This window comes from Anomaloglossus baeobatrachus, chromosome 11, assembly GCF_048569485.1.
Source record: "Anomaloglossus baeobatrachus isolate aAnoBae1 chromosome 11, aAnoBae1.hap1, whole genome shotgun sequence".
In the NCBI taxonomy this organism is placed as follows: Eukaryota; Metazoa; Chordata; class Amphibia; order Anura; family Aromobatidae; genus Anomaloglossus; species Anomaloglossus baeobatrachus.
The window spans coordinates 144,001,367-144,018,554 of record NC_134363.1 but is presented as its reverse complement, the minus strand read 5'-3'; the positions used below and the strand labels follow the sequence as shown (position 1 = coordinate 144,018,554).

General features: G+C 42.9%; 1 protein-coding gene across 4 annotated transcripts in view; it reads right to left on the bottom strand.

Moving 5' to 3' along the window:
- Positions 1 to 15,716, bottom strand: part of LOC142255679 (kazrin-like) — a 130,315-nt gene extending 114,599 nt beyond the window's left edge. For all 4 annotated transcript variants that reach the window (XM_075327115.1, XM_075327117.1, XM_075327119.1 and 1 more), the window contains exon 1: positions 15,649 to 15,716. In XM_075327115.1, the coding sequence (XP_075183230.1) occupies positions 15,649 to 15,703 (55 nt within the window). In that variant the 5' untranslated portion in view covers positions 15,704 to 15,716. The remainder of the gene's footprint in view (positions 1 to 15,648) is intronic.
- Between the last annotated feature and the right edge of the window lie 1,472 nt (positions 15,717 to 17,188).

Sequence of the window (17,188 nt, the reverse complement as noted above, 5' to 3'; positions counted from 1 at the left end):
CCATTACTGTAGCCAGGTATGTTCACTCCAAAACATGGCAGCATTTTCAGAGAAAACATACCTTGGAACGGTGCTACGTACCTAGGATGACTAGTCAAACAACCCCTAGCCTTACTGGTCTCATTCTACACATGTATAGCAAGAGACCGGTCAATCAAGAATAGCTGGGAAAAGTCCCTGAATTGGACTATTCAAATTGTCTCTTCAGGGAGGAAGGAGACAAACTCTAGTGCCACTATAGCTTCTCATACAGCCAGATCAGATCTCATACTATGCACTTACAAGGGGCAAAATCCCCGAAACACAGTGTTTGCAAAAAGGATTTATGTCAGATCAGAACCCCAAAGTCATAGGGTACGGTTCCACTTGCGCATAAGCTTCCAATACAAGTGATTTGGAAGCGATATGCTAATGACCCTCTGCTGCGAGTGTGAGTCTTAGGTCATGCGACTGTGATGCGATCTCATCACAGCTGCAGAGAAGAGGATGGGAGGACTTTCTCCCAATCTCCTTCGCTGCCTGTCTCTGCATACATCGCAGTCGATTGACAAGCGAGTGCAGTGCGATGTTTCACAAGCTCTCAAGACTTGTATGGGGGGGTTGCATGAGCCTAAAATCGCTGCCAAATGCAGCATGCTGCAATTTCTCAGGCCGATATGGCACGAGAAATAAATTGCAGATGGACACTGCCCCACAGTTTTGCACTCGTGTGAGTGCAGTCCGATGTTTTATTGGATAGCAAGTAGAACCAAGCCCATATGAAAAGGCTCGTTAAAGGGTCACTTGATTTAGTATTGCTACATCCAGTAGGTGGCACTAGAGTTAGTCTCCTTCCTCCCTAAAGAGACAATTTGAATATTTCCCCAGAGGAGCATTGCAGCTAAAAGACGCCTCACTGGCAACCAGATTGGTTTGTCAGTCTCAGCAAGGAGAAAAAAAAAAGTTTTCCCCTCTGACTCCACTATAGCTTCTCATATTGACAGATCAGATCTCATACTTTACATTGACAAGGGCCAATTACCCCGAAACACCGTGTCTGCAAATTAAGGATCTATGCCAGATCAGAACCTAAGTCTTGAGTATAGGCTCCTTAAAGGGTCATTTGACTTTTACAATTGCAACTTCCAATAGATGGTGCTAGAGTTTGTCTCCTTCCTCTCTGAATCTATCCCAGAGGAGCATTGCAGCTATAAGACTCACCACTGGCATTCAGATTGGTTTGTCAGTCTCCGCAAGGAGAAAGGTTTTCCTCTTAGATCCCCTGGATTAGACTAGTCATCCTAGTCACATAGTCCACCAGCGCCATTTCAAAGTATGTTTTTTCAGAGTCAACCATACCTCGCTACAATAATGAGCCACTCTGGCTACTTTCACACCTCCGGTTTTTGAAATGCGGCACACTCCGGCACTTTGCAGGAAAATCGCAACCGTTTTTTTTTTGCTGCCGGTTGCGATTTTCCTGCATAGACTTTAATTAGTGCCGCATTGTGCCGCATGGCCTTGCGTTCCGTCAGGTTTTTGCCGCATGCGGCAGATTTAGCCGATGCGGCGGCCGGATGGAACGTTGCCTGGCACGTTTTTTCGTGCGGCAAAAAAAAAAAAAAACGCATCGCGCCGCATTCGGCCGATGCGGTGCATTTTTCAAAGCATGCCTATGGCGGGCGGATGCGGCGCGATGCGGCAATAACCGCATCCGGCCGCCGCATGCGGTTTTTGCCACTGCGCATGCTCAGTAGCATGCCGCAAGCGGCAAAAACCGGACTGGCCGCAAAGGAAAAACTTATGCAAAGGATGCGGTGTTTTCACCGCATCCGTTGCATAGCTTGCACAGCCGGATTGAGCCGCAGAGCTCAAGCCGGATGTGTGAAAGTAGCCTAATCCATGCTGCCGTGATTTAGGAAGGAGAAATTCATTGACCGGTTCCCTAAAACTCTTGGCAACCCCAATCATCCCTTCGGCATGAATGTTCATCCATGTGATTATGGACAGGCCAATTCTGCCAGAGAAGGAGCTGCTCTTCGCACTGGAGTATTGTGGTTTTCGAATAAGATCCTCCTCTACGATATCCATATGCTCTATAGGGGTTGTAGACAGACACCCTTTTAATGTACACACAGTGACATGCAATGCTCAAGCCATGATTCTCAGATTCTGTAGACGTTGCAGGCCGGCATAATAAAACCTAGCCCTTTGGTCTTGCTGCCAGGGAATTAGCAGTCACCAGATTGATCCGAATCTACATCTCCTGCTACCAGCTACATATGGAGGAGAGGACGCAGCGGGAGCGTGGGCTGCTGGTGTCTGGTCAGATGCAATTCCAAAAAAGATGCTTTTTGATGTCCAGGCTAATAGGCAATATGAAATGTTGCACTGTCGCTATCCTGCCAAGTGTCTGCAGTCGGAGCTGAACTTTTCTCCTGAATGATCAGGGTGAATTTCTGAAGGTGAAAAGTACATGGTACGGCACTGTGCTATTCAGTCGGGGATGGCTCATATCAGAGTCTGTTTTATCCCAGAGCCAAATCCATCTATAGAGACTTACAGCGGAGAGGAAATTAGACTTTCACTATGTTTGTTACTTAATTGGATGTACACTAAAGTGGGGTACAAGAGGGACGTGCTAGGAGCATCCCCTAAAGCAATAAATGCTGCTCAGTGCTAGCATCTGCTGCTCGGATATCCAATAAATATTGCTGCAGAACCTCCGGCTGTGGCTTTATTCCAAAAAGCAGCACTATATACTACACCATGATACAGAGTACCAAGGCTTTGCGCCGCCCCCCCACTACACAGACTGTATTACTGGTCTACTATCCCTTTTCTGATCTCCAGTAAATGCTGCATGTGTAGTTTCTTAATTTTATTCTCGAATTGATACTTTTTTTTGGAGGGTCCTGGGTAGCTTTTACCAAACGCCATTTTAGAACATAATATTGGACGGATTTGGATTTTAAAAGCCACCCAGGTCACAGGTTCCCAGGGTCCTCCACCTGTGACAGCAAATAGCCTGAGTGACGTCACCACTGATCGCGCAGCTCACTCAGTCTCTGCGTGAACCCAACAGCGGGTGGTCATATTCTATGGCTGCTCAGTGTGCATTCAGGTGTAGCAAAGCTGGGATAGTCATGGGACCTAGTGAGGATTTTGTTTAATCTGCAGGGGTGTTTTGGGGTTAATAAAGTAGTGAGAGAGTATTTTTTTTGTCTTATTGCAAATAAAGGATTTTTTGGGTGTTCGTGTTTATTTACTTTCACTTACAGACTAGTTATAGAGTGGGTCTCGAAGGCACCTCCCATTACTAATCTAGGGCTTAGTGGCAGCTGTGAGCTGACATCAACCCCTTATTACCCCGATTGCCACTGCACTAGGGGAATCGGAAAGAGGCGGATAAAGTTCCAGGACTGTCGCATCTGGTGGATGCGACAATCCTGGGCGGCTGCATGCTGCTATTTTTAGTGTGGGGTAGCGCAATAAGCACAAGTCTCCCCAGCCTGAGAGTACCAGCCCCTAGCTGTCAGGCTTTATCATTGCTGGGTATCAAAATGGGGAGGACCGCATGCGGTTTTTCTCCCATTTTGATATAGAGCCAAGATAAGCGCATGGCTCGGGGCCGCAACCTGTAGCCGTGGGCTTTATCTGTGCTGGGTATCTTAATATGGAGGAGGGGGGAGGAGGAGTGGGGGAGGTGGAGGAGGGGGGGGGGGGGGGGGAGGGAGACTGCACACCAAATGTTTTACTAATTTATTATTACACCACGATAGTGACCCGCAGACTGTGCCTGTGGTTGGTTGCACCGCCAGGATGGCTGGTGGGTGAGGGAAGCCGTGCATATTGGAGAGCAATAATTAGCAGCCTGAAAGTGAACTAGAGGCCCCAGGAGCAGTTACAGCTGCGCCGGAGCCTCGATAAGTATGGAGAGCTGCTCCTATCCCCCTATCCACTCTAAGACCATTTTTAATCACCGGATTCTGGTCCCCATAGACTTATATGGGTGCTGGCGTCTGGTCAGATAACTGGGACCAATCCCGAGCTGTAACCGGAATTTTTCTTCTACCTGGTTAGACCCACCAGTCTGTGTTATCTGCGAGTTCACCCATCACTAATCAAGATGACTGTGCTTAGTATTGCTCATGAAGAAGGTAGAATGATGAGAAATGAAACATTAAAGTCCACAGCAGAACAACACACAAGCGAAGAGGGCAGCATAGTCTTCCACAGGGGCAGCTCTTTTGTCCACCATCCCGTGGATCAAACGATATGGAAGTCTCAATCCTTTTTCAGATCTGTGCTTAAAGACTTAAGTTAATATAAAGTCTTCGATTCCACGCGGTATTGAGTCTCAATCAGTGGAAACTGATCCCATTATGTAGTTCTTTTCATGACTTTCAATTAGCAACCACTGTAGTCATAGACATCATCAATAAATCGCTACCTTCTACCATCGATAGTCTTAATCAATGACATTCATAGTAAGAGGCTGGGCAAATGGCTAAATGCACGTAAACTGATTAGGACAAAGCAAACTATTCATGTTTGAGAATAACCGCATATATGAAGAAGTCTGGGAAGTAAAAACTAGGCGACATAAGGAAAAGAACTAAGCTAATGATTCGTGCATTAGCTCCAATTCCGGTCTTTAGGGTCTCACGTTTCACAATAGGATTATGTAACCTGAGAGTATTCAGTTCTGGGTCTGACCGATCATTAGGTTCAGCTGGAGCAATGAAAAAAAAAAAATTACTAAGGAAATACGGAAGTAGCAGAGTATGGCTACATTCAGCAAGCAGGGTGAGAGTTTAGAGCTCCAAGGACCTTTGCACGTCTACTATGGATAATATCAAATATGTTTATTATTGAAGGGGTTGTCCAGGACTTGAACATTGATGACCTACCCTGGTGTCAATCCGTGGAAATCAGGCTTCAGATGCCATCTAACATTTCCCACGCACTCAATGATTTTCATGGCAGAGTATGATCCGATAATCGGATCACATTTTGCCATTAAGCAATTTTTTCCTTGGACAGACTGTCCAAAAGGAAGAAGAAAAAAAAAATATAAAAATCTGGACATGAGCAAAGCCCTATAGAAGAACATTGGTTCAAATGCGATCTGATGTTGTCGGATCGCAATCTGACCAATATACGGCAGTGTGAACCTGGCCGAATACTAAGCAATCACCCCCCTCCATAAATTGTAAGGTGTGGAGGGTTATGTCATCAGTATTTTACATCTGTGTTGTCTCTACCTCAAGCATCCTTTAAGTGCAATGATTTTCTGACTGTGGCTCCTTTACTGTGTTTTTTTTTTTTAAATTTAGTGTACCCTTTTGCTTTGTTTTTTCAGTCATTGCAATTACTGGCAAATGACTGCTTCATAACACAAGAATGCGGCTCCCGAGAGGAGCACCCAAAGTAGGACATAACATTATTACGTCCTACTTCAAAAGGGTTTTGCCCTGAAAACACCATCCCCACTGTCAAAGATGGTGGTGGCAGCATCCTGTTGTAGGGAAGGTTTTCTTCAGCACAGGCAGGCAACCTGGTCAGAGTTGATGGAAAGATGGATGGAGCTAAATACGGGGCAATCCTGGAGGAAAATCTGTTAAAAGGATGAAAAAGACTTGGGTTAAAGAGCATGGATATGGGGATATTGATACTGCACCAGCTCATTTAGAACAGTCCATCAATGGGTTTTCTACATGCAAAGCAGAGGCAACAAACAGATCAGCAGCTTGTACAGAGCGTTGAGCGACAACTTTGGGAAAGACAACAGCTAGCATTAAGGATGGTCATAGGTCAAAATCCAGAATGTGTGTTGTGAGCGAAATACACTCCTATGCCTCTTGAACTCCAAATAAATAAGATTTGTTTTATGAGCGCTTGGGAAATTAATACAGCACACACAGCTTAGTATGCTGTACTCAAAGTATTCTCCTTTATTAGTACGTGGCCAGTTTACTGTATTTTCCAGATTGTAAGATGCACTTTTTCCCCCCCAAAAAAGGGGGGTAAAATGAGGGTGCGTCTTACAATGTAGCTATGGTTTAGCGAGGTGGCGGAGCGGGGTCATAGGAAGTAGGGTCAGCGATACTGAGGATGTCACTACAGTGTCGCGGCAGCAGCAGGAGTCTGATCTCACTGCGGGCTCTATTGAAATCGCCCGTGGTTGATGCGATGAACTTCCAAAAAATGGCTGAGAAGGTTGCACGTGCGCAGAATGACGCACTGGACTTCAAGAAAATGGCCACAAAGGCCTTTTTGCACACGCACCACCTCCGTGGCCATTTCCTTGAAGTTCAACGCGTCAACTGTGGGCAATTCAATGGAGTCTGCAGTCAGATCAGGTGCCTGCCGCTGCAGCGACACCCCGTCCACTGATCCTCCTGAGTTGCTCCACTGCAGTGACACCCCTGGCATATCAATGGCACCCACCGCTGCGACAACCCCGAGGCCGCAGTATCGACAACACTCCCTCCTCTGAGCCCGCAGCATCACTGACCCTGCCTCCTGGGACCTTCCTGAGCGGCTCCACCACGACCACTTCTCCCTGGTGAGCATTAGGATTAACTAACACACACACACACACACACAATTATAAAATATAAATAATACATATTTAGGGCTCTGCAAGACAGTATTGAGGGCAATACCTGGCCATATTATACTGTATGTATTATGTGGAAACTATATAATTTACGGATACTATATGTAGATATTATTCCAGCATTGTGGGCTGATATCCGCTTCTTTGTACCATTAGTTTGCACCATTACAAAATCGTCCACCTGCTCACAGAAGGAAAAGCCCTAACTTCTGCCAATTAGAAGCCCTCTGGGATCTTGAAACTATTGGCCGGCATTATGTCCTTAATACCCATTATTTTTATATTGCTATCAGATTTCCCTATTGGAAATATTTAAGAAAAAAAAAAGCCCAGAGGGTTATAATTTCAAATCCTATATATTAAAAGAAAATAAAAAAAGTTGTCTGACACTGCCAAGGAAATGAGATTTGTTATTAGGTTGGGCACTAGAGGTAATATCACAAAAGACGAGCCAGACAGAATTTCAATTCTAAAAACTGACAACACAAATCTTCAAGCAGCAGCTCTCAGCAAATGCATGGAAATTTGGCCTGGGGCAAAGCAAACGCCACCTCCATCATCTGATGTCTCGGTATTAATAAAGAAAGCTCTTTGGGAAAAAAGAAACCTTTCATCTCTCCCGAATACACTCGATTCTTAAAAGGGTGACCAAAAAAAGGATTACAATTTTCCATCGAGGGGACTATTCAGAGTAGGGTTCACTACCCTCCTTTCACTGAAATTTGACCGATGTGCTACAGCTCTTCGAAGGGTCAATAAACTTCGTCAAAATCCTTTTTCTACAGAAAAACTCCTAAATAAAATGAAGCTTCTGAAGACTATTTCAGGAGAAAGTGAATCGCTAATTCCCATAACTATATTTAGTGACAAAGTTTTCAGGTAAAAAAGAATTACTGGACCATGTGAGTGAGCACCACAACCAACCATTGCTTCTTCATGGCAAGGGTGAGGTCATCTCAACCTCATCACTTCGTAATATTTGCTGAATGCAGCATTAAAATTTGGAAGAAAATCAAAAAGAAACTTCAGGAAAATCGGCCAGATCTTTTCAAATCATTTTGTCAGGTAGGTTTTTTGAGACAAAAACATCAAGGTTTAAAAGATGATGGTGGCCACCAAGAACAAGGTTCTCAGCAGTCAAGTAATCTTAAAAGTGGTCTTGTTCTAATCAGTTTCACATTTCATCTTTCGATTACCAATTACGAATTGATAGCTAATCTGGTTCCTATGGAAAACCAGATCTTTTCGTAATTCTCATAGACAAGGTCAACAGTGTTTTAGGATAATAGCTTCCTACAATAGCCACATTAGGATCCACTAGTAAGGAAAACATGAGTGTAAACATGGTCACACCTTTTTAGGTTTAACACAAGACTTCCAACATGCCATAACCACAGGTGGTCAACATTCGCAGAGTTGTAGTTGCAGCTGGAGAGCCACATGATAGATACCAATGCTTTTAAAGAAATTAGCCGTTAAGAGTTCATGTGATATTGTTTTAGGTTACGAGAATGTCGGAGGTGGTCGTGTCCATCCCCGCCTACTGTTTTAAGCGAATTCTCTGTTTTAACAATGATGTGTTTTAGGTACCAAGTATGCTGTTAGCAAAGGGCAAGAATTCTTTTTGATTCTTTGAAACAGATTTAGAACATTTGTAAATGTTTTTTCCTGTAGTGGACCCCCACCCTAAAATTTCCCCACTGTTGACTCCACAACAGAAATGAACCGTTGCTGCAAAATTCCTTCAGAAGAGTTCACCTCACCATTATGAACACCAGCAGCCGGACTACCAGTGATCAGCTTTAAAGGAAGGTTCTCTCATCTGAGATCCAAGGAGCGTGCTCGCATCACAATGCATGGCTCGACCACTGGTGGTCTCACCTGACCTACCAGTTAGAGGTCTATGAGGCAGGTGGCCCAGGATAGAAAACCCATGGATTGGCCAGGTGTTGCGATGCAATACTATAGAATAGTAGTCCATGTTTCACAGAGGTGTGAAACTGGCCTTAATCAAACCTTTTAGCAGCATAGAGGTTTGGTGTTTTATGTTCAAATCCAACAAAGGGCAACATCTGCAGGGTGTTTTTATGTCCTCCAGGATCCGCTCACTCTCCAAAAACTTCCTTATAGGTTAACTGGCTGTTTATAAAATTGGCTTTGTTGTATATATATTTGTGCTAAGATCCATTAAGATGGGTAGATTTTGGTTTCTAGCAAGAGCCCATCGACTTTTTATATCAAATGTTGATCTTTGCTCAGTTAAAGGCTTTTTACAAGGGACAACGCAAACTATAGGAATGAAAGATCATTAGATCCCCGTACAGTCTACATATTACCAGAAACATCCCCAGTTTACCCAGTGACTCATTTAGGTCTCGTAAAAGATCTGATCAGCCGCCGAACAAGTACTTTTCTCGGCTGATCGCTGACGCGCTTACACGGACCAATGATTGGGAATAAGCGTTCTCGTCTACGCTCGTTTGGCTGATCATTGGACTGCGTAAAAGGGCCCTTAGAGAAATTAGAATACGAGCCTCATTGGGGCAGGGACAAGTGTAAAGATATCAATCCCCACGCTACTCTACAGAATATGATGGCACTATATAGGGCACAGGATCAAAGGTCTATGACATCAGGGGTGTTCTATGGAAGGATAAAAGCATCACTTATTTCATTTAGCTCATTGAGCTTAAACTTTATAATGGATGGAAACGTCTCAACTTCACATGACAAAAGTTTTTTTTTTTTTAAAAAAAATAGTATATTTTTTTGAAACTGCTTGAATTTGGAGTAACTTCAAACCATCTTTCCTGACATCTCAAGAGCATTGATAATGAGATATTTGCACTAGAACGGGAACTCTTAGCACAGAACAATGGCCCCTGCTGTTCAACCAGTGTGCAATCTGAAGGCTTGCGCAGTACAGATCCATCCACGCCTGGACCCATCTATCAAGACATGAGAGATAAGAAAAGAGGAACAACCAAAAAAAAAAAACCCCAAAAACCAAACAGGCTAATTAATTCTCTAAAGGAGAGATCGTATTTGATGCCCCGCCATTAACATTACAGTCAGGTCTTTAATTTGCCGAAGCTACAGAAGAACTTGCAGGGCTTCGCTCGAAAAGCGTGCAGCTGATAAATGGGCCCAGTCCATGCTGATTTCGAGTCTTGACCGAAGATTATTATCCAAATGCATGCTGATTTCAGCTGAAAAAGCCTCGAACTGCTGTGTACTATGTGCAAGAGAAAAAGATTTCTGGCCGGATCCCCCAAAGAGATAACCTCACATTCCAGTAATAACTAGTTCAACCTGCTTTCATGTTAAAGCTTTCTAATATACAGGACGGAGCAGAAGGACACTTTGTATCCTCCAGAGAGCCAACTAAAATGGTGACACTACTGGTCGGAGGCTTCGACAAATTTTACCAATTTTGAAATATAACAAAATACATCTGAATATCCGAGTCTCTAGAACATGGGAAGCAAATGGGTCTTAAAGTGGATTTCCAGTTTTTGAAACAAGCAAAAAAAAAAAAAAAGTAAAAAATATATTCTTCAAGTTCAGTCGTGATTCTGGTCTTCAAAAGGAGACTGAAGTGAAGAGGAGGAATCTGTATAATGAATACTGGACGCATTCTTGTCTTCCCAGGAAGCTGTAAGGTCCTTAAAAGGGAACCTGTCAGGCCCAATGTACACCCAGAACCACAAGCAGTTTTGGGTGCATATTACTAATCCCTGCCTAACTGTCCCTTTATCTAGTAGCATAAAGAGATCTTTAGAAATACTTTTGCTAAAGATCCTTTATGATATGCTAATGAGCGCAGGGGACTAGTTGGAAGGGCGTTTGTTCCCCCGACTAGTCTGCCCTCTTAGTATGCCCACAGGGGTGTGCCAACATGCTATTCAATATTCATTGCCTAGAGTCATCAGCGGTGATGCGTGTGGCTATGTCCGTTATCGCTTCAGATGCTGGGTTTAGGGTCAGTGCACATGATCAGGTCACAGCACTTCCGGTCATGCGCACTATGAAGCCGCGTGTATGCGTCCCGCCTTCAGAGAGGTCTAGTGCGCATGACCGGAAGTGTCGGGACTTCTGATCATGTGCACCCTAAACCTGGCGTCTGAAGCGGTGACAATGGACATAGGCACATGCATCACTGCTGATAACATGCTACTCAATGCGCATTGCCTAGAGTTATCACACCCCCGTGGGCATAGTAAAAGGGCGGACTAGTCGGGGAAACGAACGGCCTTGCAACTAGTCCCTGGCCTCATTAGAATATCACAAAGGATCTTTAGAAATGCTTTTTCTAAAGATCTCTTTATCTATGCTACTAGATGCAGGCATTAGCAATATGCACCCAGAACTACTCATGGTTCTGGGTGTATATTGGACCTGACAGGTTCACCTTAACTGTTTTATTAAGTGTTCAATTGTAGCTGTTTGTGCATGGATGGGTATACACGTACACCTGTCACCACTGAGCAATAATTAGCATGTTAGCACACCCCTGTGGGCGTGCTAACATACTAAGAGGGTGGCCTAGTCGGGGAACTAACGCCCTTTCAACTAGTCCCTGCGCTCATTAGCATATCATAAAGGATCTTTAGAAATACTTTATCTAAAGATCTCCATCTATGCTAGTGTATACAGGGACAGTTAGGCAGGGATTAGCAAAATACACACAGTACTGCTTGTGGTTATGGGGAGTATATTGGTCCTGACAGGTTCACTTTAAAAATGTCAGAAATTGTTAGCACCCTGCACAACACATTCCCAAAAGTAAAATTTTATAAATTTAGTATGTGGTCATAGTAATACACAGTTTACAAGGTCACATTTTCCCCTTTTAGCAAACATTTGGTCTTTCAGTATAATCCTCTAACACGGAGGCACGGGTAATCTGGCAAGAATTAAAACAGCATCTGTCCATGAAATGCACCCTGGGAGGCCTCCGAACTGACCACACAGATTGTATAAATTCAGGCTGACATGGTCTCCAAAATCAAGAGTATGCAGACATCACTGAATACATTACTCAAAAAAAAAAAATATATAAATAATTAAATATATATTATATTATTCATTCTTATTTTAATTATTATTATTTCTTATTTTAATTATTGTTAATAAGTTAAATTAAAATTTAAATAAATTAAAATTTCGTAAATAAATATTTAAATAATTAAATTAAATACATATTTTAATTATATATGCATTATATTTATGCATTTTATATATATTCATATATACACACAATTGTTTTTAACTTTTAATATAATGCTTCATTTAGTACATTGCCTTGAATTAAATTCTCATGCTACTATGGTTCTTGTCTTTTTTTTTAATTAAAAAGTGCAATTCACTTTATATACAAAACAAAAATGAAGCATGCAGAAAATTTAGGTGCAATTCCAGAGAAAGTAACAGAATAGTAGCGTTGGGTGGATCATACACTTGGCCAAACACGCTTTAGCGTGAATAGACTGCAGCAGGTGGCGGGAGGGGCGGAGAGAAGACACAATGGCCGTTTTCAGCTTGATTACCCGAGCTCAGACCCTTTGTAGGGGGCTCTGCAGACGTTTGAGACATGCATGCTCTTGACAGCCTGGAACACAATTTAAGCCTTTTACTATTAATCTGACAAGGTTCTAATGTTCTTCATTTTTACTAAGATGTCAGAACAGGGAAGAAACATGCTTCATCGAGGGAAAAAACTAACGAACGAGGACATGAAATGGAATAGACATTATGAGTTTATGTTCAGCTTCGAAGGAGCAGCAAGCTTTGTACACAAGACACGTTTTGCTTTACATAAAAAGGGAAAAAAAAAAATAAATAAAAATTGTATTTTTGTAAATACATTTTTTTTAATACCTATATACAAGTCATGGCCAAAACGGTTTTACACCCTTGAAATTGTTGGAGAAAATGCAATAATTTTCTATGAAAATCCTTTACACGTTTTGTTATACACATTTCCTATATGTATAGTGGTATAACACGAAAAAACTGGGCATAATTTCACACAAAACTCCAAAAAACGTACAAAACAAAATTCTTGGTAGACATTTTTTTTTCCCCAAGCATGTGATGCTCGTTCAAACTCACTTGTGGCAAGTAACAGGTGTGGGCAATATGAAAATCACATCTGAAATCAGATAAAAAAGGAAAAGTTGACTCAAGTGTGTGTGTGTGTGTGTGTGTGTGTGTGTGTGTGTGTGTGTGTGTGTGTGTGTGTGTGTGTGTGTGTGTGTGTGTGTGTGTGTGTGTGTGTGTGTGTGTGTGCACACACACATCACACAAAGCCTGGCGAGGAGACCATATGAGGACTTAAGGCCCTGTCACACACAGATAAATTTGTGGCAGATCTGTGGTTGCAGTGAAATTGTGGACAATCAGTGCCAGGTTTGTGGCTGTGTACAAATGGAATATGTCCACGATTTCACTGCAACCACAGATCTGCCAAAGATTTATCTGTGTGTGACGGGGCCTTTAAAAACCAAAATTGTTGAAAAATATCTACAATCTGAAAGTTACAAGCCCATCTCCAGAGATCTTGATGTTCCTTTGTCTGCAGGGTGCAACATAAATCAAGAAGATTAGCTACAGTATCATGGGTTTTAAATCTCCTTGGACATGGACTGCAGAGAAAAATTAATGAAAAGGTTTTAGCAAAGAATATTCCAGATGATGAATAAGCAGCCACCATCAAGTTCCAAGAAATTCAAGCGGTCCTGCAGGTCACGGTGCAGTGTTAGGGTCAACTATCCGTCAACATTTTAATTAAATGAAAAGCTATGGAGGAGACCCAGGAGGATCCCACTGCTGACAGACAAAAAAGCTAGACTGCAGTTTGCCAAAAAATGAACATAAGACAAAGCATGGGAAAGAGTCTAGTAGAGAGATGACACCAAGATACAGCTTTTTTTTGGTAAACTTAAAGCACATCATTCTACCGTTTACCAAAAAAGGAATGAGGCCTACAAAGAAAAGAGCACAGTACCTTCAGTCACATAGGTGGAGGCTCAAAGATGTTTTGGGTTGTTTTGCTGCCTCTGGCACTGGATGCCTTGACTGTATGCAAGACATCATGAAGTCTGAAGATTACCAAAAAATTTTGGGCTGCAATGTAGTGCCCAGTGCCAGATAGCTAGGTTTGTTTCCTAGGTCATGGGTCTTCCAGTAGGACAATGACACCAAAGATACTTCAAGACACCCCCAGAAATGGATGGAAACAAAGTGCTAAAGGGTTCTGAAGTGGCAGTGACCATGAGTCCGGACCCAAAACCCTTTTGGACACCTGTGGGGAGGAGATGTTAAAATTGCTGTTAGAAGGCACCTTCAAGAATGAGAGACCTGGAGCAGTTTGCAAAAGAAGAAGAGCTCAAAATTCCAGATGAGAGGAGTCAGAAGCTTGTGGACAGTTCTAGAAAGCGATTGATCGCAGTCATTTATTCCAAAGGGTGTGCAACCAAATATTACTTTTGGAGAGGTGTCAACAATTTTGCCTGGCCCATTCTTGGATCTGTGTGTGAAAATGTCCAATTTGACTTTTTTTTTTTTTATGTTTTTTTGAGGGGATTCTCCCAATACACACAAATTAAACATCTGTAATTGCAATACTTTTTCTGGGAAAAATACTTCATTTTCTGGAACAATTTCAAGGGTGCGAACACTTTTGGCCATCAATGTAATGCTTGGTGTTTCGGTGTAGAAAAATGGCTCCTGTGACTCTCATTCTCTGGTGAAGGCCTCTTTATGGTGTTGCTCATATGGTCAGCAAACCAATCTATGGCTATCATTGCCTACAAGACAAAAAGGCAAGACTCATTGCTTAAAAAGGACAGATCTCCATTGCCATCTTGCTTTGTACCATGATAGAACTCATGCCACCGCTCTCAAAATCTATGAAACACTTGTAGCTGGACGTCCGGTTCATAGACCAATATTGTGCAAACGCCTTCTGATTATTTGTATGGACTGTTTCACGCCTTAAGCTTGATATGTGACATAAAATTTTCCTTGCCGTACAGAATGGATCATGAGAGTTGAAGAATGGAGCCTACTGAGATCACAAGGTCAACATCATAAAGAGTCCGTCAAGACTCATGTCACACGTGTACTACTCAGGATTATGCGAGATGGCTTAATGTGCAGTATCTGGATCCTCTAGTTGTCACTCCACGTACACTAGAAGTTTAGCGTTACATTAATTTGGTTGTGGAATCACTGGTCTGGCCATTTCAGACCACTGGTCTGAAGAATCATTGGTCTGGCCACTGGTTCGAGGAGCAGTTTTTCAACATGACAACACCTAGCTATTTGTTGCTTGCGCTACTGTGAGCAGCGTGCGTGGCCGAAATATACACCATGGGTTGCAGGGTCTCTGGACTGGTTTTCTTTCAAGCACATCTTTGACGTCATTAGTTGGCAACTACAAAAAGGAGATGCCAGCAGCGGATCTTGAGGATTTTTCCAAGTGCGTTTTATGAGGTAGAACATCTCAGACAACCATTAATATGCAAAGGTGTATAAATGTGTGGCGCTTATGGTAGAAAAGACAGTGATAAGTTGCAATACCCCATATAAGTGTTGCATGGCTTTCTTTTCTAGCGCTACAGTAGAATTGCATGACTATGGCGATCTAGGTTACATTTTTCAACGCAAACTCGAAACCGGGAGATGCAAAGAATCCATCCAAATATTAACAGTGTGAAAATGTAGACTGTGATCAACATATAAATTAAGGATTCCATACGAATGGCCATTTCCAACAATAAGAATAAAAAACCCCCATAACAGTAGTCAAGACCGTGGAATAATGCTGGACAACAATGCCGAAAACAATGGACAAGCAAGTCTAACCCTAAGGCCAACGAGATCCTACAAGAAGCCAGAGACGTGGTGAATCCAATGACTGACCCCAGCAGAGTGACAACTATCTTCTTGTAGGACACCTGACCAGCCATTATTTTAGTGTCCATCATCCCTCAACCACAACCATAAGAAAAGATGGGAGAAAGTTGTGTGCTACTTACAACCATTGGTGTATTTGTCTTGCATTTGTAGCGTACCAGATCTGCTCAGCTTCATGTTGCCGTATTCCAGACCTGCGGATAAGCCATAGAGATACATTGATTACTTTTAGTAAAACTGGTAAATTAATTCTTTTTAATAGCACTTTAAACCACAACATCTATAAATACACACATCTGGTTACAAAGCTAATAAAATTGGGGCTTCTTGGAGCCACCACTATATGGAGTGAGGCTTACAAGATATGATACATAGAGAAACAATATATAAAAATGCACTTAATGTCGCAGCAATTCCTCCCTTCATTTCTACCTTTCCAATGATCCTATTACAATAAAATCAAGAGTATAAGGCTATGTGCACACGCTGCGTTTTTTTGACGCTGCGTTTTTGTGCGTTTTTGGCCGCTAAAAACGCACAAAAACGCACCTGCGTCAAAAAAACGCGGCAAAAACGCACGCGTTTTGCCGCGATTTGGTGCGTTTTTTTGCTGCGCTTTGCTGCGTTTTTGCTCACTGCGTCCTTATGCGTTTTTTATCAGTGAACAAAAAAAAAAAAAAAGGTCTGATGTCATTTCCTTCTTCAATGTGTTCTTCATTCTCCACTAGTGTATGCAGAAGAGCAGACAGCTGCAGAACTACAAGGCTCAGCATCCTCGATCCAATAGTGTATGCAGGAGAGCAGACAGCAGCTGTCGAACTACAAGGCTCAGCATCCTCCATCCAATAGTGTATGCAGGAGAGCAGACAGCAGCTGTCGAACTACAAGGCTCAGCATCCTCCTTCCAGGACTGTATGCAGGATTTCTTTGCCCCCCCCCCAAAAAAAAAAATGACGTAGGCTTCGCCATATTTTTGTATGCTAGCCGGGTACAGCAGGCAGGTACGGGCTGCCCCCAACCCCCAGCTGCCTATTTGTACCCGGCTGGGAACCAAAAATATAGGGAAGCCCTTTTTTTTAAATTATTTCATGAATTTCATGAAATAATTTAAAAAAAAAAAATGACGTGAGCTTCGCCCCATTTTTGAGTCCAGCCGGGTACAACTAGGCAGCTGGGGATTGGAATCCACAGTGAAGGGTGCCCAAGCTTTCTGGGCACCCCCGCTGTGAATTGCAGTCCCGCAGCCACCCCAGAAAATGGCGCTTTCCAAGTCTCAGCATCCTCCATTCACTAGTGTATGCAGGAGAGCAGACAGCAGCTGCAGAACTACAAGGCTCAGCATCCTCCATTCACTAGTGTATGCAGGAGAGCAGACAGCAGCTGCAGAACTACAAGGCTCAGCATCCTCCATTCACTAGTGTATGCAGGAGAGCAGACAGCAGCTGCAGAACTACAAGGCTCAGCATCCTCCATTCACTAGTGTATGCAGGAGAGCAGACAGAAGGTGCAGAACTACAAGTCTCAGCATCCTGCATCCAGGACTGTATGCAGTTTTTTGCCCAAAAAGAAAAAAAAAATGACGTGGGCTTCGCCATATTTTTGTATGCTAGCCGGGTACAGCAGGCAGGTACGGGCTGCCCCCAACCCCCAGCTGCCTATTTG